The 23,275-nt window shown below is 53.8% G+C and overlaps 2 protein-coding genes across 2 annotated transcripts in view; one reads left to right on the top strand and one right to left on the bottom strand.

The window, feature by feature from the left end:
* Nucleotides 1-23,275, top strand: part of CMIP (c-Maf inducing protein) — a 227,421-nt gene that overhangs the window by 7,250 nt on the left and 196,896 nt on the right. The gene's annotated exons all lie outside the window — the stretch shown is intronic.
* Nucleotides 18,833-20,327, bottom strand: LOC118023532. Its single transcript, XM_035024721.1, has one exon. It carries the CDS (start codon nucleotides 19,851-19,853, stop codon nucleotides 18,930-18,932), a length of 924 nt encoding a protein of 307 aa, XP_034880612.1. The 5' UTR covers nucleotides 19,854-20,327; the 3' UTR covers nucleotides 18,833-18,929.

Here is a 23,275-nt window from a genome sequence, read left to right as displayed (position 1 = left end):
TCTTTTGAAAAATATTTATGAGCACCAGAATGTGCTAGTTGTTGGGCATACAGGGAGCTCCCTGCCCCATGGAGCTTTCATTCTTGTGCTTCTGGGGTGTGTGTGTGTGTTTTATTTAGCCAGGCTTCCTCTCAATAGATAGTGAATAGCTTTGGAGCAGTGCTGTAAGAGACTCTTAAATTACAAAGCCCAGCAAAACTTAAAAACCAGCTGCCTGGGTCCATCCTGCGTTACAAGCGTCCTAGGACCGAGAACACACTAATTGTTGAATTCGCCTCTGGCATTTTGCTGGCGGGGGGTGGGGGGTGGTGGGGGAAGTGGTGAGGGGAAATTTGTTGCTCAGAGATCCTTACAAATGATTCATCAGCAGAGCTGGGATTCACACCCAGAACTCCTACCTCCCAGCACCTTCCAGTGCCTTCTAGAACCTTCCAGTGCCTTCTAGAACCTTCCAGTGCCTTCTGTCTTCCCTTTTCATTGGCCCTCCTGCTTTCAAGCTGCTATCAGAAATGATGGGATCGAGAAAGTATATAAGCAGATAAGGCTGAGTAAACTTACTTTGGAGGGAAGCAGAAGAGCTGGATTCTCCAGTCCCTGGGTAGGTAGATGTATAGGACTCAGGCGGGGTGATGGATGCTTTCGTGGGGCTGGGCTGGTTGGGTCCAGCTCAGGTGGGGTCATCAGGAGAGGGAAGATAACACTGGAACTTGTAGTCCTTTCCTGCGTGTCTTGAGCCAGTCCCAAGCTCTTAAAGGCCTGGAAAAGCTGCAAAGGGGAGTGCACAATCTGGAGAAACCAGGCCTGGCCTCCCCCCCCCCCCCCCCCCCCCCCCCGCCATTTGGCTCACTGTCCAGGCCAGGTGAATGTGATCACCGGCATACGCTAGTGTGAGGCTCAGAGGGGCAATGGAGCCATCCCTGTGGATGGGGCTGGGCGTCAGTCGGGGTAGGCTAACTAACCGCTGTAACAACTAGCCCCCAAATCTGCGTGACTTCACACAACATGGCTTATTTCTTGCTCTCCTCAGTCCGGTGGGGGATTCTGCCCTACTGGAGCTGGATCCTGTGGGCACCTGGCTCCTTCACGTTGTATCACTGGCTGCCCCACTCCTCCCCCTAGGGCCTCACTGAGCGGGAGATGGGAGAGGGAGAGAGCTCCAGGCTGAGCCAGTGGTAGGCCTGGCCACTCACATCCCTGGGATATGACAACTCCTGAGCACAGGGAAGGTGGGCACTGGAGGAAGGAGGCCATGGAATGATGAGGACTCCCACCAGGATTCCTGGGACACCGCAGAGGTCTGGATGTCTTCAAGGTCCTGGCTGCAGAGTTGCTGCTCTGGAATGGAAGTTGGGACACCAGGAGCTCTTCTGGCTCCTGGGTGGGAGCTTCGTGGCAGTCTTCTCTCTGGTGGAGAATAAAATAGGCTAAGCAAACGTATTGCAAGGAATGGAGCAATGCATTCATGATTACAGGGACATTTGTTGTCTACCTACTGTGTGTGAGGAGCCTGAGTGGAGAGGCAACGGCAGGCCTGCCCCCAGCGTGTGGGTGTGCGTGTCCATGAGTGTGTGCATATCCAACAGTTAGACACAAAATGATTCCAGCCTCTTGCAGGCACATCTTAGCTCAGAATCAGTGGGCTTATCAGTTCAGTGTTTGCCGGTGTTTGGCAGACATTCCTTTGTGAATTTGTCAAGTGAGTTCAGGGAACTGGTGTTGGGAAGTGAATGCCAAGTATTTGTAGAGTAAGTACCAGGCACTAAGTTTGTGAGTCGAGTACCAGATACTGTGTGTGCAGAGGCAGTTTCCCGGGTACTGTGTCTGCCAGGAGTGCTCCCTGGTATTGTGCTTCCAGAGTGAGTGCTCCCGGGGACTGCACCCCCCAAGGCTCACTTACGTGGGGGTGCACCACGACCTGGGATGCACTAGAGGGCAAAGCACAGTTCCTCAGAGAGGTTTATGCCGCGTCCTGCTGTTTGGAGGGAGGAAGAAGTGGCTGCCAAGGGGCAGCTGGTTTCAGGAAGGACTTTGTAGGAGAGACACATCTAGACGGACAGACCCAGGAGGGAGACCGGCAGAGATGGGGCTGGGGGCCAGGGCTGGGAATGAAGCAAGGAGGGAGAGGCCACAGCTGCTGGGCCACGTTCCGGGTGGTCTGTGCCGTGTCCCTGAGCGGCGGGCGCCACAGGAGGGTATAGGGGATAAAGGTGGAGGTGGGATCGCTTCCCAGAGTGGGGGCCCCCAGTGGGGGTGAGCTGCGTGCCGGATTCACCAGGGCACGGTCAAGCCAAGAGGGCCCTGGTCACAGTGCAGAGAGACGGGAGACCAGCCGCCAGCGGGAGCCTGGGATCCCCCCAAGTGGAAGCTTCAGAAGTGCAGGGATCTGAGTCACCAGGGCCAGGCGTCTGTCACAATAGTGACCATGGCAGCAACCACTTGGGAGCGTTCCTTTTGCCAGGCGCTGTGCCAGGTGGTTACATGGGTGATTCCCCTGTGTTTCTCTGTCCAGTTTACAGATGGGGACACTGAGGCCTGGCCTCTCAGCAGACATTCTTTGGCTGGATGAACGGGTGGGTGAGCGAGTGAAGGAGGGAGCGAATGAGGTTGCTGCAAGTGCGTAGTTGGCAGGTCCCTCCTTGTTGGAAGGGGAGACGCAAGAGCTGTGCTCAGACCTCCACTCTCCACCCCTGTGACCCTGTGTGTCCCTGGCCCCCCGCATGACAGGCACAGCACACCTGCACCGCTCTCCGCTCCAGGGCTGCCGAGGCAAACGCGCCGTGTGTGCCGCCGACCCGTGGGGCACATGGCGTGCACGGCCAGCCTCAGGAGTGAACACAGGCCCGAGGGTTCCTGCCAGGCTCAGCCGACCAGCCTGGAGCTCCTGACGGGCTTCCATCAGAGCCATTTGGTATTTTCTAAGCCCTGGACCTGAAACCTCCCTTGTCAGCTTTAGCTCTCACGGCTCCCCTTCTGGAACCTTCTTTCCTGGAGGCCTGGTGAGAAGGTTCAGCCTGGCCCTGGGGCTCTTGGGAAGGTAGCACCATCAGGCTGAGGCCCAGGCAGGAGTGGCTTTGCTTCGGGTCTGCGGTGGCGTCTCTGGGCTGGCGGGCTGTGAGGTGTTGGGGCAGGGCTGCCCTGCTGGAAAGGGGAACGGTGACTTGGCTGAGATCCTTCGGTTGCTCTGGTTGGTTCGTGTGTCATGGCCCTGTGACCGAGGCTTGCTTTGGGAATGGGAAAATGAAAGCACTTGAGCTGCCCCAGTGTTCTGGTGGCTAGTAGGCCTGGGGATCCCAGCAGGGTCAGCCTGTGGTGTCTGATGGATCAGGACAGTAGTGATCGTTTTCTCCAAGGGACGTATTTATGCATTTATACTCACACCAGCCCCTGGGGTTCCAGTTTATAGATGGAAACTGAGGCCCTGCAAGTTTCAGCTTATACATCTGGAACCCAGAGCCGAAGACCTTCCCCACATGCCACGATGCCTCCTTGCTGGGCAGTGGGGACTCAGCACCAGCAAGGCCTTGGTAACAACTCAATGCTTACGCTCTGAGCCCTTTGTGTATGTGAGCTCGTTTAAACTTCGTGATGCCCCTGTGATGCTGTTAATTCCCCCATTTGACAGATGAGCAAACTGAGGCCCAGAGAGATGAGATCACTGCTTACCTAGCCAGTAATGGTTGGAGCTGGGATTTGAACCCAGGCCATCTGGCTCCAGAGGGTAACCACATGTGTCCTGTGAGCAGGGCTGAAGAGCAGAGGGTCAGAAAGACCCACAGGGGCCAGTCTGGCTCCACGCTGAGAGGGGGGCCTTGCAGAAGTGGGGCGGAGGTGTGTGTGGACAGAGCAGAGTGTTTTGCCCTGGGGGGAGGTGCAGCCATTTCCTGCAGGCCTGTCTTTGGGAGAGCCGTGGCGGACCCGGGCTTCTCACCTGCCCGGGATCAGTCTTGGGATAGTGGACCCAGCCCCGTGGAGCCTCACTTTCCTTGCCTGAGATGGCCTGGCCTTGAGGAGCTGCCCGTCAGGCTGTGATGACCTGACTACAGCGAGCCTGCAGTTCAGGGTCCACTGGGGGTGCACGCCCAGCCTGGCCCGGCCCTGCCCGCCTTCCGGTTCCACTACCCCGCACCTCGGATCTCTGGCACAGCCCCTCGCTCTGCCTCGGTGGAGGCCACCAGCCCCTGAGTCTTCCCTGACCCCCAGTTGCCGTGGGGGCTCCCTTTCCCTCAGGGTGCGTTGCGCCCCTTCCCCAGCTGGATGCCAGTTGCCTCTTTGCTTTTCAGTCTTCTCTATTGGCTGTTCACTTCTGCACTTGCAGAATAAACAAAAATCATCACACAGGGATGATAAGCTTATCAAATAAAGAAGCAAAAATTTCTCCCACAATCCCAGCCTCCCAAAAGTCATGCATATGGACATTTGGGGGTGAAGCCCTCTGTGCTCTTCCTAGATGAGTACGTAGGACACCCATGGGATCCTTTGCACAGCAAGCAGGGATTAGGTCTTATTTCTAAATGCTAAGCCATTAGTACATTATCTCGAAGTGCTTCAGCTTTGTCCCTATTGACATTGGGGCCCGAATTATTCTTTGTGTGGGGGCTGTCCTGGGCATGGTAGGATGTAGAGCATCTCTGGCCTCAGCCCACTAGAAGCTCCCCACAGTTGTAGTGGCCCCAGATGCCTGAAGACATTGCCCCATGTCCCCTGGGGGCACCATTCCCGGTTAGCCTCCAGGGAGCTCATCTAATATCCCACCTACCGGGACGCCTGGGTGGCTCAGTCGGTTAAGCGACTGCCTTCGGCTCAGGTCATGATCCTGGAGTCCCGGGATCGAGTTCCGCATCGGACTCCCTGCTCAGTGGGGAGTCTGCTTCTCCCTCTGACCCTACCCCCTCTCGTGCACTCTCTCTCACTCTCTCTATCTCAAATAAATAAATAAAATCTTAAAAAAAAAAAATTAATATCCCACCTACCCTGCACGGCCCCGTTTGTCAGAGGGGGCCCTGGCTGTGGGTGGGCCTCTGGCAGAGCCGGAGCTCATGCCCCTGCCCCAGTCACCTTGCTTCTTCAGAACCTGGCATGGAGGTGGTAAGGAAGAAGTTTGTGGGGGCTGCCGGAGCCCAGATGCCCGTGTCTGGCCTGGCATGGGGCCAAGTGGCGGGGCTCTCCGGCAAGGCCCCTGGAAGGAAATCCTGCTGGCCACAGCATTAGCAGGCTCCCGACACCCTCGATCCCTGGATCAGCCTTCCTGCTGTGTCTGCCTTGATGACTCAGGACTTCAGAGATCTGGGGTGTTGAAAGGAGAATTGCATCATGCCAATGAAATAAAGAAAGAAAAATTAGCATTAGAAAGTTTTGGTGTGAGGAAAATGAAGCAACCTGTGTGAAGTAAAGTGTTTTCTGGGGGGGAAGGGTTGTGGAGAGGAGAGGGAATGGGCCGGTAGGTCGGCTACCTGGCTACAAGGCTCTTCTAAGAAGGCCTTCATCTGCTTGACTAAAGCTCTGCGCCCCCCCCCCCCCCGGCTTCCAAGGCCATGTGTTGGGTCCCTCTGCCTTTTGGTGCTCGTTGAACCATACCACCAGGAAAGATATAAAAAGGATGCTTCTGGAGTATGTGTGGGTCCTGCCAGCAGGTGCGCTGCAGGAGTGAGGGGCTTAGGTTAGAGAGTGTTACAAAGAGCAGAGGTCTGGGGGTTCTTCTAATGCCCCAGTGGTAAGTAGGGCCCCCTCTGGGCCAGGAGAGCTGAGCCCTGGCTGGATCTCGGCCCCCATCCAGCCCCAGCACGCCCTGGCCAGCGTTCAGGGCAGCCTCGCTCGAAGGGGTGTGTGTTGAGGACTGGGCGACACACACCCTGAGCCCCCCTATGAAACCCATGGTGGAGATGGAGACGCTAAAGCCCCCGCCTCCCCAGGTCAGTCCTGCCTCACTGTCGTCAGGTAACGTGGTTACGAGTGCTGCCCAGGATCCACACACTTGATATTGGGCCGTGTGGCCAGGGGTGTGATGCAGTTCTGTTTCTGCATCTGTGGGTTGGGGATAATAGTGGCCAAGCTCCCACGCTGTCCTACGGGGGAAGGAGATAGTACCTGGGGGCGCTTAGAAGAGTGCCGGCGAGTAAGGGCTCAGTAAATGCGCCCGTTTTATCCTGGCTGCTCCTTCCCCTGCCTGCATTTCTGCTTCCTGCTCAACTGTCAACTTCTCGAAGGCAGCGTCCTTTTAATCCAGGGACACCTGATGTCAGTGCAGGCCTTTGGCTGAAGGTAGTTGCTCTGGAGGGCGTCTGAGGGCCCCAGCATCACAGGCTGTGAAGGGACAGACAAGCATCTCAAGTTTTCTTGGAAACCCTGTCCCTGGCTGGTGTCCTTGGAGCTGTCTAGGAGAACCTCGGGGCTTGCCCCTGCCCCTGTCCTGTGACCTTAGGCACCACAACGTGGCATGACCCTCAGCCCTGTCCCCAGCATGGATCCTCAACCATCATGTCCCTGACTCAAGTGAGATAGAAACCCGAAGCTGGGAGGATTGAGGTATTACTGGTGGTTTTCACCTTAGCTTTCAGCAGCAGTGCTTGGGAAATAAGATTTTGATCTTGGAAAATATGATTTAAAAACAGAATTGAAAGTCACTTTTGTTTTCTCAACGATATTGCCCCTGACACATGCACAGGGCCCGCAGAGTGGCGTCTGGTGCGAGCGTGCGGTGGGAGCCGCTCACGGCCTTCCCGGGAGGCACCCCTCTGTGTGTGTCCGACACCCCCCCACGCCCACCTTCACAGCACCCCCTTTCTTTTGTGGTAGCCCGCTGTGTCATCTTGGCCTTACTCACACTGTCAGTGGTGACCGTGCTGCCAGGGGAGGGGGCTGCTTCCTCGGAGCCCTGCTGTGTCCACCTTTGAATGGGGAGCATTAAATGTGTACATGCTGGCCTTGTGGAGCTTGAGTCTGGTTGTTCTACCCCAGCGCTCCCATCCCAGAGGGGGAGGAGGTTCCTGTCCTTGCTGTTGGTTGAGGACTGGGAACTCTGGGTCCCCATGGGCCTCCCTGAGGAGCCTTCTGAGAGGTGGGTCCTGGTACCCTGGTGATCCCAGGATAACACTCCATTCCAGTTTGCTTTTTTCTGTGCCCAAGACCTGGTTTGGCCACTGGGGACCCTGGAGGAGATGGAGGCCGTTGGCTCCTTAATTTAAGGTTGCTGTGGGTGGGCAGGGTCCCTCAATCACAGCTCCTATCCTGTCACCACCTCCCCCCACTCAGGCCTAGGGGTGGGAACACCTGCGGTAGAAATGGGGTGGCCACCTGTCCTGGCTTGCCTGGGACTGCCCCGGGAAACTTGTGCTTGCACGCAAGTCCTGTGTCCCGAGAAACCCTGCAGGCCGGGCAGAACAGGACAGTTGGTCACCCTGGGGAGAACAGCCATCTCTCGTGCCTTCCCTGTGCTCTGCCACACCTTGGTATGTCGTCCTTTTGTTACAGTTTCTCCAAATTACACCATTTTGTGTCTGCCATCTGTTTCTTCCCAGGGCCCCGGCCGATGCACCAGGAGCTTCAGGAGGATGTAGTTTTCAGAGCTTTTCCCTTTTAGAGCTCGCAGTAACCAAATGGGCCGTAATCTAAACATGGGAAAATGAAATTAATCTCTTGGACATAGACTCTTTTATGAAAGTAAGGCCGCCTTCACAGAATGGTGATGATGATCCCAGTGACCCTTTATCTGCCCAGTTACCACGGGCCTGTTGTTGTGTTAACTTTGATGCGCCCTTGTGTTGAGGCATTATGACAACCTTGTGAGGACTCTCCAGGGTCAGGAAACTGAGGCTGAGTGAGGTGAAGGCGTTTGCCCAAGGCTCAGGCCGGGTGAGAGGTCATACCAGGGCATGAAGCCCAGTGGAGCAGTCTGCGAGTTTGGTATGCCTACTGACTGGTGAGGTGTTTTACACCCCAGGCCAAATCAGACAAAAGCCACACTTGGGCTGCTTCTGGCTTGGATGTGGAGAGGAGAGGGAGTGGATGTGCAGGCCGCAGATCTGATGTTTTCCACTTCCTCCCGTGCGGCAGGGCTGTGAGCACAAAGCACGCAGAACTGGCTGGTCGGTCCTTTTGGCTTTGCTGAATTCAGCCATGGGCAGTGTTGGAAAATGTTAGTCTGTTCTTTCCTTTTCCATCCCCCCTTTAAATTTTTATAATTAGAATCAGAGGCAGAGAGAACCTGCAGCCATCTAGTTCTGGGATGGCGAATATATGACACACGTGCTGGAACTCCTAATTCCCTCACCCCTGGTAGACATTGCTAATCAATCCTGGCATACTCCATCCTTGCCAGGGAGCCCAGAGACAGCCACTACTAATCAACTGCCGTTGGCCCGCAGCCACTGTGCCGATCAGGAACCTGAGACCCAGGGACATTAAATGACCCTCCCTGGAGCCACCAGGATTGCAGTGATGACTCTCTGTTGAGAGATGACTCTGGGTCAAAAGTCTGACATCTAAACGACGTATGGTGTAGGGGGAAGGACCTGGGTTTTGCGCAGCATTGCGCGGATCTGGGTCTAAATCCCAGTTCAGCCTCCTTCTGGTTGTCACTTCGAGTAAGTCACGTGACCTTTTGGAGCTTGGTCTGTGAAACTGGAAATTATAATCCCTGCATCCCAGTGTTGTGAGAAATAAATGGCTTGGAGTGTTTCTTCAGCATCCCGCAGATACCCAGATTGAGGACCTAGTGTGTTCTGGGCACTGCCGTAGGCCTGTCGTGTGGTCCTGCGCTGTGTGGACTGCGCTCCACCCGGGAGCTCAGCTGCCTCGTAAAGAAGAGGCCTGACTCAAGTAATGCTGGTTTTCTTCCTCTTTCCTTTCTGGAGGCCTATAAAATCGTATTGTTATTATTAATTTTTAATGATTCCTCTGTCACGTCCACTTAAATTTTGGCCTGTTTGTGCTCTGCATGACTCGCTTTGGGAAGTGATTTATTTTTTCTTTCATTCTTGGTCTCGTTTCTGTTCTCACATTGGAGTGGACGGTCAGTAGGTCTGTTTGTCAGTTACGGGCAATCAAAATGACAGAATCTTCCCGACTGAATGAATGTGCCAGGACACCGGGTCTTGGACTTTTTGAGCAACATACTCCTTTTGAACATTTGATGAAAGCCACGGACCCTTCTGCTGACGAAATGATAAGATAACAGGCTCATGGGATTTAGCATCTGTAATAGAGACATTCTTGGGGATTCCTTCCTGGACCCCCCCAGATTATAAGCCAGTCCTGGGGGTCTGCGACACTTCCCTAGCAGGAAACGGAACTTTGCACAGAAATAAACATGTAAATGATTAAAAGAAAAGTTTCATTAAGTATGAAAGATCAAGATTTTTATTCGGAGTTCTGCTCCTTAGGCTGGGGAAGTGGATTTGTCCACACAGCATTTTCTATGCTTTAGAGCTGTGTTTAGTCTTCTTGGTTATGGTGAAATATTTTTTTTCTTTTATCCTAGTCTGGAGTTTCAAGGTTGGTACTTCTTGCCCCTAAGATGTTTATTTTCAGATGTAGAACAGTGCTTCGCTCTTCGATAAGGCAGAGCGCATCACCGAAGCCATGCTGTGGTCGGCACGGGGTGAATCTGCCGGCATTGCAGATGTGGCCCAGGGCTCAGCCCCTCTCAGTACACAGAGTGACCTTGGGCCGCCTCACTTCTCTGACCTCTGAAGCTAGGGGATAGAGTGGTCGCCAACTCCCGGTGGTCAAGGATTAAAGAATAGTAAGCATAAAAAAAAAATAGGCCCGGAGAGTGTCCCAGTAGGCCATGGTGGATTTTGTTATTGATCACCTTGAACTTGACTCAGAAGTGTGGATCCGCTGTGCTGTGAAGGGCTGGTGTTTTTATTGAGTGAGTTATGCAGGCTGCCTGGCAAACTGAGCTGAAGCGAGCTGCATCCCTTTGTGAGGTGCAGGATGCATGCGGTTCTAGGAGGACGGCAAGGAGGCCAACCAGCATCATTGGTCTTCCTTGGTGGGTAACCTCAAAAAAGATCCCAATAAACGAGTTCCCTCATTGTCTTCGACTCTTCCAACGTGAGCCGGGCACCCATCTTGAGCCCATTCTGGAGTGAAACATGATTTGAGTGACTAGAGAGAGAGAGATGGTTCCATGGGGCCATTTCAGAGATAGACATGGAATTCTCCTGGGCTGATTTCTTTGCCACTGAATTTTGCATTTGCATGTTCTTAAGCCAAGAAAAGGAGTTGAACTTTCCCTTTTGTTTGCTTCATTACTCCCACCACATTTGGCAGTTTGGTGGGATGCGGTTGTGTTTTTTTATGACTCTCAAATTCTTTTTTAAAAGTGTGCTGTGTGCATGGAGGCCTCTCCCTTCCCTGAACATTCTGCAGAGAGAGCCGAGCCAACTCTCTGTCCAGCTGGGTGCAGTTTGCCATGGCCTAGGCTGGGCGAAACAATGGAATCTACCATTTCTCAGGCACTTACTATGTGCCGGGCGCTTGTGCGTCTGTCTCATCCTTGCATCCATCCCCTGGGGTGTGTCGTGTCCGTGTTTCAGGACGGGGGACAGCCCTTGGCCTCCAGGGTCACGCAGCTGTAGGTCTCAGAGCAGCGATTTGCACCCAGGTCAGGCTGACCTGAGCCCTCGTGTTTTTCCCTAAGTCCCACGCTTCTCCTGTGACCTCAAGGGACTTCCTGGGTGTTCTTTGTGTCCCCACCCTTGTAAGATTCCACCTAAGGAAAAATTAGGAGGCTTTGGTCGGCCAGCAGGGGAAGGCCCAGAAAGATCTCTGCTTCTCCAGCTCAGCAGCCTCCCTGCTAAGCTTAGGTGCAGCCGAGATTGGCCCAGTCGTCCTGGTCGCTGGCCAAGGTGGCCTTCTGCAGGCTACCAGCTCTGGGGTGAAGTTCATGCTCCGTCTGCCTCCCCTGTGCGACATTCCAGGGCAGCCCTGACCATATGAACAGGAAGGGGGAATGCAGAGAAAGTAACCGTCTCATCAGCCGCTCTACTTCACAGGTAAGAAATCTGAGGCTCCAGGGGTGGGTGGCTTGAGCATGGCCGCTCAGATATAACAGGAGAGGAGGCTGGGCTGAGCCTGCCGTGTTCTGAGCAGGTGCTCGCTGCCCATTTACCTGGAGGAGGTGCATCTCGGGAGTTGGCATCATGACCTGGAGGCCTTCGCCTGCCAGCATCTAGAATCCGCTCTGTGTCAGGAAGTGAAAGAGCAGGTCACCGAGCCCACGTCTGGTCCCGTGGGGCCTCTCGACATCATCTAGGCCAGTGTTCTTGTTTTTACGGTTGGGCAGACCGAGGCCTGGGGACAGACACTGCCTGGTCACATCCCTCCCCGAGTACAGGTTCTGGTTCTCTCACTTTGTCTACCATGTGCTACCACAGTCTTATTTATTTAGACATTTGAGGTTCTGAATTTTTTTTTTTTAATGGGGGTGAAAGATACATAGTATCTACCACTTAAACCGTCTGTAGGCGCGCGATTCCGTGGCATTAAGTACCTTCACGGTGTTGTGTTACCATCATCACTGCCTGTATCCCAGACTTGTCATCCTCTTCAGCGTAAACGCTGTATTAAATCCTAGCCCCTCTCCCCTGCCCTGACAGCCTCCCTTCTACCTTCTGTCCCTGCGAACTTGCCTCTTCTAGGTACCTCATGTAAGTGTAGTCCTGTGACACTTGTCCTTGTGGGGCTGGCGCATGTCACTTAGATTAACGATGTCAGGGTCCACCCATGTTGTAGCATTTCCCAAAGTTCCACTCCTTTTCATGGCTGAGTAGTCATCCAGCGTGTGGGTAGACCACATTTTGTTTATCCTTTCATCTGGGGATGCACACTTGGCCCTGGGATGAACGCTGCCATGCACGTGCTGGCAAACAGCTGTTCGGTTTACTGCTTTCCGTTCTTCTGCATATATAGCTCTTTTAAAGATGCTCAGCTCCCTCTCTCCCATTACATCGAGAACTCGGGTTCAGTGTAGAAAAATTAGACAATACAAACACACGTGGAAAATAAAATTTACCCAGCATGCTGACCTATAACGTTTTTGTAGGATGGTCACTTCTGTTTGCTGTTTTTTCTGCCCACGCAGGACTGTGCTGTACACGCAGAGTCTTCGGTGGTGTGGGATGGATCTTCATTTCAAAATACAAAAACCTTCGTGTGAGGCCCTGGGACTGAGGGAGGAGGCGCCACTCAGTGTTTGCAGCCCAGCTGCAGGTCCGCCGCCTCCAGGAAGCATCCCTCACGGGTGCAGTCTGAGTCCGGGAGGGCCGCCCAGCACAGTGCCTGGTGGCGGGTTGGCCCTCAGGAAATATTTGTCAAATGAGGGAATAAAGAAATGAGTGAAAGAATGAATGAGCGAGATGAGCGAAGGAGCCACCTTGCGACTTAGGATGGATGAGTGTCCGGGGGTCCTCTCGGGCTGGTCCCTCCCCCTGCAGCCCGCAGCGGGCCCGTTGGGCAGAGCCATGTGAACACAGTGAGCTGTCCCTCTTCTGAGGCCTCGCTCACATCTGCGGGAAAGGCAGAGGCTGTGTCCTGCGGTGGAGCCTGTCTCTGCAAAGCTGGGTCCACAGCCGAGTTTACTCCCAGCAGCAGGGCCGATGCGTGAATGTTTGCTTAGGGTCTCCTGTGTGCCAGGCGCTCGGCTAGGGGGTGACCAAAGCAGGGTCCTCCCCCACCAAGGACCTTACATTCCAGAGGGGGGACACTTGGCATGAAAGCACACGCTAATTTCAGATGGCACTAAGCGTAACAAAGAAAGTACATCTTTTTCTTTCTTTTTCCCTTCCCTTCCCTTCATTTCTTTTTTTTTTTTTTTTTTAATTATTTCACTTATCTGTTTCTTGGTTGATTGGCAGCCAGGGATGTTATGTGCAGTTACTGGGTTTGAATCCCAGCTCTGCCACTTGCCAGTGATGACCTTGGCAACAACCTTAAGCATGGTGAACCTCAGTTTTCCTGTCTGTATAAAGAAAGCTAACGGGGGCAGCTGGGTGGCTTAGCTGGTTAAGTGTCTGCCTTTGGCTCAGGTCATGATCCCGGGGTCCTGGGATTGAGCCCCAAGTCAGGCTCCTTGCTCAGTGGGGAGGGGAGTCTGCTTCTCCCTCTGTCCCTCACCCCATTTGTGCTTTCTCTCTTGCTTGCTCTCTCTCTCTCTCAAATAAAAAAAAGAAAGCAAGCAAGCAGTGTCTGCCTCTGGGGTTATGCTGACGCTTGATGGTGACACGCTCCTGAGGGACTTAGCACAGTGCCTGGCCGGTCCGAGTTTGCAAGGCTTGCTGCTCTTGTCATTGTGACCAGGCGGTCATTGGGTAGTGAGGCTGCTGGCTCTGTGGTTTTAAAACGACCAGACCAACACCGTCCAGTTGACGGGTCAGCTGGAAAGGGGCTAGGAAGGTGTTGAGCATCGTGGACTCGGTACAGCATCGCTTCCCTAGATGCTTTGGCTGAACAGAACAAACCTTCAGTCCCGTTGTCCCGCCAACCCCCCTCCCACCCCCCCGCGTGAGGTTGTCTCCTCCCTGAGAACAGGAACAAAAGGGCCCAGCTCTGAAAGAGGCCCTTGTTCCTTCACCAAGTTCGGGAAAGGCAAAGGCAAGTTTCTGCAGTCGGTTCCAGGAGTTCTGTGGCAGAGCCAGACCCTTCCTTTCCCCTGTGCCTCATTTGGGGCCCGAGCCTTCTGGTTGGACGATTGTGATGACCAGAACATGCAGGAAAATGAACAAAGAGAAGCCCTCAGGTCACCCTTTCAAGCGCCCTTGTCCTTGCAGGGCAGGGACAGGGATCTTCTTGCCCACAGAGAGGTTTTTTTAATTGAACAGATTTCCAGTTTGTCAGGCAAAGGGCTTGGTGACGCCGCCTGCCCCATGTTGGCCCAGCCCGAGTTTGGGTGAGTGACTTGGGCTTGTGTTTGCCGCCTGTCCCTACCACTCACTGTGGGTCTGGGTGAGTCCTTCAGTATCTCGGGGTGTCTGGCCTTAGGCCTCACCAGCAAATGAGGCTCATGTCATCTTGGCCATCGGTGGGGGGTGGGGGGCAGAGCGAGCACATGCAGGTCTGGGGCTTATCACAGAGCAGCCCAAGAGCGCTGCCCCCTCCACCTCTGCACAGGGGTGCCCCTCCTCCATCTTTCCTCCCCCCTGCCATGAGAAGGTGGGAGGGTTTGAATGTTGTCCCCTCAAAAATGCCATTTCTACCCAGGTTCAGGTCTGGGAAGAACAGAGATTTAGTGTTTTACCTTTCTTAAGCCTCCCTCTTTTGCTCCTCTGGGCCTGGGTTCCAGTGAACAAGACCATAAAATGCACCAGGGGCACTCCATGGCCCTCTGGAGGCTGAGATGACCAGGAGACAGCCTGAGGGTGGTTGGCGGATTTGGGAGGGAGGGCCAGCTGTAGTTCCCTTGTCCCCAGGAACCAGCTTGGCTCTGCCTCCAAATTCAGCTAGAGTGGGCTCATTCCCTCACCCCACCCTCCCACTCACACAATCAGGCCCTGTGGGTGTCCTACAGGTGAGGAGTATAAAGTGTGAAGTGCCTGGCTTTCCGTCCCCAGCCCTCTGAATTCCTTCCATGGCGGAACCTTCTGCGGAAGGTAGGGCGGGAACGAGAAAATTCACCCGGTGTCTGCATCCTCTGTGCACACTCAGTGTTTAGGCATCCATGCCTGGAACATGCACTTATAGAGCACCTGCTGGGTACCAGGTGTTGTGCCAAGGGCTGGGAATACAGAGATGCAGAGACCCTGACATACATAAAGGTGATGGGCGGGGGCTGGTGAAAGCACCTTGGTTCCCTGGGAGGCAGCCGTTGAGCAGAGAAGAGGTCGACTCAGGCTGGTGGGGAACGCAGGGAATAGCATTCCAGGCCGGGAGCAGCATTGGCAGAGCCCAGGGGTGTGGCACGGGGACATGTCTGTGGGAGGGAAATGCTCCTTGGGCCAGGAGTGTGCTGAGTGGGGTGGGCCCAGGTGAGCTGTCCTCCATGCTGGGCTCAGGACTTTGGACTTGAGCATGGAAGCCAATTCCTGGAATGCCCCCGAACAGCTTGTTCCTTCCTGCTCAGCCTTGAAAAAGCCTCATTCTTTGCCCTGACTTGGGCATCATCAGGTCTGAGAACCTGGGAAAGGCTGAACTGGTGACGAGGGTGGGGCTCAGTTCTTTGCCAGGGAGGAAATGGCCTCTCTCCCTCAACCTTTGGTGTTGGTAGAGAGGCTCAAAGGGGCGGGCCCTTGACGGTATTTCGGGCGGAAGCATCTAAACCCAAGATAATGGAGAGAATGTCTGGTATTGGAGATGCTGGGATCAGTCCACCACGGCGAAAGGAGCCCTAGGCCAGTGAGCAGAGTGGTAAGCTAGAGTTCCACCCTAGGCTCTACCCTTCGCCAGTTGTGTGACCTTGGGCAAGTGGCTTCACCTCTCTGAGCTTTTGTTTCTCATCAGTACAATGGGGTGGATAGTGGTACCAATCCCCTGGGCTTCTGAGAGGATTCAGTGGGAAAAATGCACATCCAGCATCAGCGCCGTGCCCAGCACAGAGAAGGCGCAGGAGAAAGCGAGAGCTCTTGTTATTATTACTGTTACTACCAGTATTCCCAAGACTGCAGAGGAGGGGCCTGACCGAGCCCAGGGGATTGATAGTGGCCAGAAAGGGCCTCCCAGGGCAGGCGACAGGGAACTTTGGAGTCTCACATTCCTAAGTTCAGGCTCTGCCAGTCTCTGGCTCTGTGTGACACTGGGCAAGTTGTTGAGGTTAAATTGAGTACATTATTTCCTTCTGTCTTAGTTGCCCTCTTGGAAAATGGGATAGCACCACTCAGCTCCCGGGCTGCGGTGGGGGCGTAAGAACTACCAGGTCAGGGCTCCTGCCTGCAGCACGTTTCCTGCAAGTCTTCGGGAGGTGGGGTGGGGAGGGCTCCTCCTTTCCCGTGGAGCCCCCTCGGATGGGTGTGGGCAGTGAGCCCGGAGGGCCTGCAGCCGTGACCTTGTCGGGAGGCTGGGGAGGCTGGTCGGGAGGCCGGCAGCCCTCCGCAGGTGAAGAGCGCTTCCCCGAGCCCTGTTGGGAGCCCTGCCTGGCCTGACGAATTAACCAGAGCCCTGTGTTATCTTTTGCAGAAGTCGTGAGCAGGGGGAAGGACAAACCACTTCCTCTACAGCCTTCAGATTTATCAGGCCCGACTTTTGACAGTTTCAGTTTGAAGAGAATTAAAAAAAAAAAAAAAAAAGATGTCGAGAAGCGTTCGGTAAACAAAGTGGCCCTGCGCCTCGGCCCTCCGCTGCTTCCCCGGCAGGGACCAGGCCCACCTCGGGCCTCTGGGCTGCTTGGTGGGGCCGGCGGGTGCAGCTTCCAGAGGCGGCCGCCGCGGGAGCTTTCTTGGTGCGCGCAGGCTGCCGGCTGCGAGGCCTCTGCCCGGTGTTTGCCGGCCTGTGCATTGTGGCTGCGGGCACCTGCACGCAGGCCAGGTCGCAGAGCCAGGCCTTTCCCACGTTTGACCTCGGAGCCGCTTTCTTTCCCCCTCTGGAAAAGGTGCTAAAGATAAGGCCAGGCCTGACCTGAGGCCGCCGACAGTTCCCTGGGGAGTCGGGGCTGGGTGCCTGCCCTCCGCCAGCCTGCCCGTAAAGACGCCACGCGAAGGTGGACTCCTGGGGTAGATTTGGGGGGGAAACCCAGGGAACTGTGACTTTGTAAGTCAGAAATGATTCAATACTGGTTTTTTTCTACTTAGAACTACTGGTTTGTAAGTAAACACAATTCCTCACTTCACGATGTCATCTCTTTGCCGTGGCCCCGAGACCCCAAAGATCAGTACAAAAGGAAAGCTTTTCCTGAGGAGGAAAGTGAGCATAGAGATGAGCGTCGGTTTGCGGGTGCACGCATATGCACGTCCTCAGAGATGTCGTTTCACTCAATGGCATTTTCCTCCTTGCATTTAAATTTACTAGGTTTATGTGTGTGATTTTGGGCAAGTCATATAACTTGTCTAAGTTTCTTCATCTCTGAGATGAAATCAGTAGTAATATTTCTTTCGTTATTTTATTTATTTTTTAAAGATATTTATTCATTAGAGAGAGAGAGAGAGGGCATGTGCACACGTGTGAGCATGAGTTGGGGGAGGGGCAGAGGGAGAGGGAGAAGCAGGCTTCCCGCCGGGCAGGGAGCCCGCTGCGGGGCTCGATCCCAGGACCCCGGGATCATGACCTGAGCCGAAGGCAGACACATAACTGACTGAGCCACCCAGGCGCCCCAGTAGTAATATTTGTGACCTGCGATTGTGGTCAGGATGCAATGAAAGAATGCATGAAACAAACCCAGGACAAGACCCAGGACCCCAGAGGTGCCTACTTAAGATGAGCTATTCTTATTTTGTGTGTCCTTTATGGTGTCTTATCTTCAGCATTCTCACAGCACTTGGTTGGCCCCAGGATTAGGGATTTGACCCATCTGGCCTGTGGTTCTCCTGGTTATGAGTACATAGCGAACCCCATGACCCATTCGACACTGCTGAATATCAGCTCTGTGTTATGCACTGCTCTAGCACATTCTCGCACAGCTTCTGCTCTCTGGAAGTTTAGAGTTCATGGGGGTGGGGAGGTGACAGCAAACAAGTAAACAGTCATAAGGCCCCCCCTTCAGAGGTGGCAAGTGCTGGCATGAAGATCAGACAGGGCAAAGTGGTGGAGACAGACGGGCCGAGGGCACATTTTAGATAGTGCACGCAAGGAGGGCCTCTCTGAGTAGCAACACTGATGGAGGGACCAGTCCTGTGGGGGTCTGAGGAGGAACATTTCGGGAGTGCACATAGCAAATGCAAAGGCCCTGAGGTAGAAGGCTGGAGGGCAGGCAGGGGCCAATCATGACTGCCATGGCAGCCTCAGCAAGGAGTTTGGATTTTATTCTGAGTGCCTTGGGAAACAGGGACATGATAAGATCTGATGACCTTTTGCAAAGGCTGGTGAGAAGAGGGATCAAGGGCAGACTGTGTGTCCTGTTCTTTTCTCGTCCCTTTGAGCCTGTCTTGGGATCAGCCACAAAGGGGCCGCCTCCCAGTGGGTGTCAGGTCTGCTTACGTCCCATCTCCTGCATGTGCCCTCAGTGACCTGATCTGTACAATGGGCCCTAGTATAGGGCTCCTCATCCCGGCACTCCCCTGCCTGGTGGCCCTGCCTCCCTGTGTCCTTCTCCAAGGTCAGTTCCTTTCAGCTCCCAGAGCACCAGCACCAGCGGCTGACGTTCCCCTGTCTTGTTTGTTGTGGGGGAGGGGTATTTAATTGCATTCCTCCTGAGTGAATGACACAGAAAGGGCAGGGGTATGTCAGCGACGCTGCTCTGTAATTTTCGTGTCTGGGACGGGTTTCAGAGCTGAGCTGTTTTCCCCTGACCGGCAGCGGCTGTTGCCCAAGTCAACAGCGGGGCACTCTCGAGATTGCCTTTGTTGGTTTTCTTTCTTTCTTCTTCTTCTTCTCCTTCTTCTTTTTTTAAATAAGTCCTTTTTTTTTTCCCTTCCTATGAAATAAAACTGGCGACTTGGATGTGGTGGGTAAGAATTAGTAGTTCCTGTCCCTTTGGTGTGGGAGTCGGTGGGGGTTGATTTAAACATTTATTTCCCATTAAGAGATTCATGGGCTTGGAAGCCAGCATTAGAAGTGGGGTGATCTCAAATCCCGACTGGTGATTTGCGATGCCTGTAGGACCCAGGCCTGCCTCAGAGGGAGGCAGGGACACGCTGAGCAGAGGTTGCAGGCGGGTGACCCACGGGCCAAGTCCAGTCTGCCCATATATTTTCCTTGGCCCACACATTGTTTTTTTGGGGAAAAAAAAAAAAGCATTAGTAAGTTGTCCACATTTAAAAATCAGGAGTGTTTCCCTAAAAAAAAAAAAAATCTGGATTTCCATTTTCTAATAATAACACCAAAAGCAAACACTTCTGTGTCACTTACTACATGCCTGGTGCTGTTCTAAATGGTTCTGTCAGTCTGCTCCTCTGATCCTCAGAACAGTCCTGGGATGCAGATGCCTTTATTATTGTCCCCACTCTACAGCTGGGGACACCGAGGCAGACCGTGACCCAGTGCGCTTCCGGCCGTGCCCGCATCCCTGTGTGGCTGGGCTCGTGCAGGCTGGGCATGTGCTCTCCACTCCACCTACAGTGCTCAGGTTCAGCGCCTGCCTGGGGCTGGGGGCATCGGACTTCGTCCCCTCTTGAGCCTGGAGAGGTCAAGATGAGTGGTAGGTAAAGCTGCTGTTCTTTGATCGAGTCACCTATCACGGATTGATCCCTCCCTCCATCCCTCCTGTGCGGTTCCATTCCCCCAGGCGCACCTGGGCCGTGCTGGTCCCGCGTCGCTTCTGCTCTGCGGGCGAATTCCTGCCGGCTCCCTGGTTTCCGGTCCAGACCTCCAGTGGGAGGCGCTACATGAGGATCCCAGGGGGGACCTGAGTCAGGCCACAGGAGAGGTGGGACCCCAGCCTCCTGTCCCGTGTCAGCCACACTCCTGTGGACGGGGAGCAGTGCCAGAGGCAGAGACCCCAGGCCACCCCACTCTACCCCCCTCACCCCCGAGGGAGGAGCACAACACCCTCCTTGTGGGGCTTCCCTCCCTCGGGTCCCGCCCCTCCTGCCAGTGCCCGCTGTGCTCTGGGGAGCAAGCCCAGGATGGTATCCGTGCTGAGGTCCTGCCGACCTGGCCGCCCCACATCCCGCCGTGGGGGGAGCACTGAGGGGTGGACAGCTACTGCTTGTCTTTGCCACAATGGCTGGTGGGTGGAACGTGGTTCTTGGGGTGGCCAGGCTGGAGGGTGACTCACTTTGGGAGCTTTGAGACATCATTTCACCTAAGGAGGCTGGAGGCTTCAGCAACATGGAGGTGAAGTGGCCCTTTCCACAGAGGGCTGTGGCTTCGTGGATGGGGCTGCTGTGGTCAGCGTGGCTGGCCTTCCCTGTAGCAGAGAGGAGCGTGGGCCGTGATGAGAAGCCACCCTGTTTGGAGGCTTAACCCTTCCCTCTCTCCTTCTGCTGTTTCTCCTATCTCTGTGTCCCCCACTCCCATTTCTAGGTGCATTTAAAAAAAAAAAAACCCTCTTTGTTGAGTTTACTTGACATACAATAAACTGTACAGTCCACCTTCCTTTTAAAATGCTGAATGATTTCAGCCATCCAAAGCAGTATATAAAATAATGCGTAAGTATAACCACCCCGTGTAAGAAATAAACCGTTCCAGCTGCAGTTCCTGATGTTTCCACGTGTGCTTCTCTCTAATTTCAACCCCTGCCTTTCTCTTGGCCCTGAATTCTTCACAAACGTCTTCCTTTGCTGGAGTGTGAGAGTCTCTCCTGCTCCCACCCTTCTTCCTTTTCCTCTTCTCATCCTCCCCCCGCCCCTCCCTTCCTCTTGTCCTCACTTCCCAGGGGCAGCGCTCTCATCCCGTGGGCCTCCTGAGAACCTTCAGGAGACAGTGAAGAATAGGGAGAGAACCCCAGGCTGGAGTCCTAAGTTTTAGCACCAATGTGCTGGATGTCTTGCGATTTCATCTGTAGTAGGGCTGTGTCTGTCTTGTGGGGCTGACATAATTCATGCAGATTTGAGCTGAGCACCTGGGGCATAGAGTAGGTATTTGACAAATGGTAGCTAGTTGTGGTATCATCCACTGATAAAACACATCCACTGATTTTGCAGAAACCATCAACCTTGGAAATGTTGGCCCTGAATTCTTAAGGGGCAGATATTAGGGCATGGTGTGGGCTATTGAAATCACCAGGGCCTAGCCACTGGGGTTACGTTCATTCCTACTGAAGGTGGCAGGGTGCTTTGCTTTGTGTGAAGACAGCCAGGCTCTCCTCATCAGCAATCAGACTTGATTTATCCTGCAGTTGGGTTCAGGGTGGATATAATATTAAAAAGAAAAGAAAAGAAAACAACAACAAAAAACAACCCAACAGCTTAAACAAAACAGAAGTTTTTTCTCTCATATGTAAGAGGTCTCAGGGATAGGCTGTCATATGAGGACACATTGGTTTGTGTTCTTCAAAGACCCAGGCTGCTTCTGTCTTGCTGCTCCTCTATTCTTAGCACTTTGCCTCATGGTCCAAGTAGCCGCTCAGATTCCTACCATTGCATCTATATTCCAGGTAGTGGGAAGTGGGTTCTTGGCCATCACATCTGTATTCCAGTTAGCAGGAAGTGGGAGTGGTCGATAAGAATGGGGAAGGACTTCTACCCTTTTAAGGAGACTTCTGCTTTCATCTTATTGGCCAGACCGAGTCACACGGCAGCTCCTAGCTGCAAGGGAGTCTGGGGAATGTAGTCAGGAAGACACATTGTGAACCCGGAGCAGATAGACCTTCATGTTTCTAGAACAGGCCATCCTTTGGAAACCTGCTCACATGTGGAATGGTCGAAGGAGCTAAGTCTTTTCACAGGAGCCCGGATAAGGAGTAAGTTTTCTCCAGCAAGCGTGTAAAGTAGAGCAAAGGACCATCTTACTCCTTATGCTACCAGAGACTGGAACCGTGGTCCTGGGGAAAGGGTTGAGGGCAGAGATTTTGGCTTCCCATATGTGGAGGAACAGGAGAGGTAGTAAGCTCTCCGAAAGTGAAGTGTGCGAACAGAGGTTTGAATGGACGTGTGTCAGTCAGGGAGGTCACTGAGTGTATTCCAGATCCGGAAGGAAGGTTCATGGAACATCGTCAAGGAATGGCTCTCTAAGGAATCTCGTCCAGGGGTGGCAAACGCACAGACCAAGAGTCGTCACCCCCCTCCCCATCCTGCTGATGGCAGACATCACTCGTCCATCCTGGGGCCCTGCTGCACCCAAATGCCACCTGAGAAACCTCCCCAGAGCCTCCCTCTTGACAGAAGTTGGCTCATGAGATAAACCCATTTACCGTTCCTGCATAAATCCAGCTCTCTCATTTCTGCTGCCGAGCAGGGCCAGACAGGGAAGTGATGTACCCAGAGGTGCACTGCGAGGGCTGGCTGGGGACCCAGGGCTCCGAGATTCATGTCTCTTTCAGCCATGCCCGTGCCTCTCCTGTGGGTCCTTCCCCTCCTGGAGTCAGCACCCAGAGCTGCAGGAATTGCCCCCTGGAGCCAGCGTGGCCGTGTCCTCTTTCCTGGAGCTCAGTGCAGACAAGTGCTTCTCGGAGCAGGCTGACAGGGCAGCACCTGCTGCCCACCCTCGTCTGGGCCTTGCTGGACCCCCAGGAGTTGGGGGACTTGGACAGGAAGTGAAAGTGTACGCCGGCCCTTTTAGTTCTGCTATTGACCCGGCAGGGTTTTTCCTGGGGGGAGGGGCAGGGATCTGCTGTGTTTTCTTTACTTAATCTGGCCTTGCCCCATAGAGAAAACAAACGCACAGTCTCCATCCTGTTTGTAAAGAGGGCGTTCAGTTACTCGAACTTGCTCGCCTGGAAAAACTGGGAAGCTGCCGTCTCCCGGCAGAAGCGGGGTGTGTGTCGGGGACAGCTCAGATGGCACTGGGCTCCTCCATTTATTAGGACAATGGTGTGTTTGGACCTTCAGCACAAGACTTTTTAAATTGTGGTGAAATACACATAATACAACATTTTCCCATTTTAACCATTTTTTAAGTGTGCCATTCTAAGTACATTCATCACCATCATCCATCTCCAGAACTTTCTCATCTTCCCAGATCGAAACTGTGCACCCATTAACCACTGACTCCCCATTCTTGCCCCTCACCCCCCACCCCGAGCAACCACCATTCTGCTTTCTGTCTCCCTCAATTTGACTGCTCCAGGCTTCTCCTAAAAGTGGGATCAAACAGTATTTGTCCTTTTATGTCTGGATTATGATTTTTTTTTTTTGCCTTTTTTTTTTTTTGAGGTGAAATTCATTTAACATAAAATCAGTCATTTTAAAGTGAACAGTTCAGTGGGATTTAGTACATTCACAGTGTTGTGCAACTCCCACCCCTGTCTAGTGCCAAAATATTTCCTCACCCCAAGAGGAAGCCCCGTGTCCATTGACAGTTGCTTCCCATCCCCCCAACCCCTGGCCCTTGGCACATGGTTTGAGATCTCTGAGTTTATATATACTAGCCCCTCTGCAAATGTATGTTGAATGAATGAGAGAAAATCATTGCGGGTTGCTGAAATCACGATGAAAACTTGGCTTTCCTGAGCCCCTGCTGCGTGCCAGGTGTGTGTAAGCATCTGTGTTTCTGCCCTTGTACCGTGGAATCACCCCAGGTGATCTTCATAACCCCTGACGCTGGACCCCAGCCTAGAGATGCCGATTGCATTGTTCTAGGGGAGACCTGGGCA

Source organism: Mirounga leonina, unplaced genomic scaffold, assembly GCF_011800145.1.
Source record: "Mirounga leonina isolate KUSES-001 unplaced genomic scaffold, KU_Mleo_1.0 Mir_180, whole genome shotgun sequence".
NCBI classification, from domain to species: domain Eukaryota; kingdom Metazoa; phylum Chordata; class Mammalia; order Carnivora; family Phocidae; genus Mirounga; species Mirounga leonina.
The sequence above is the reverse complement of the archived record's forward strand: the minus strand, read 5'-3'. Positions and strand labels throughout refer to the sequence as shown.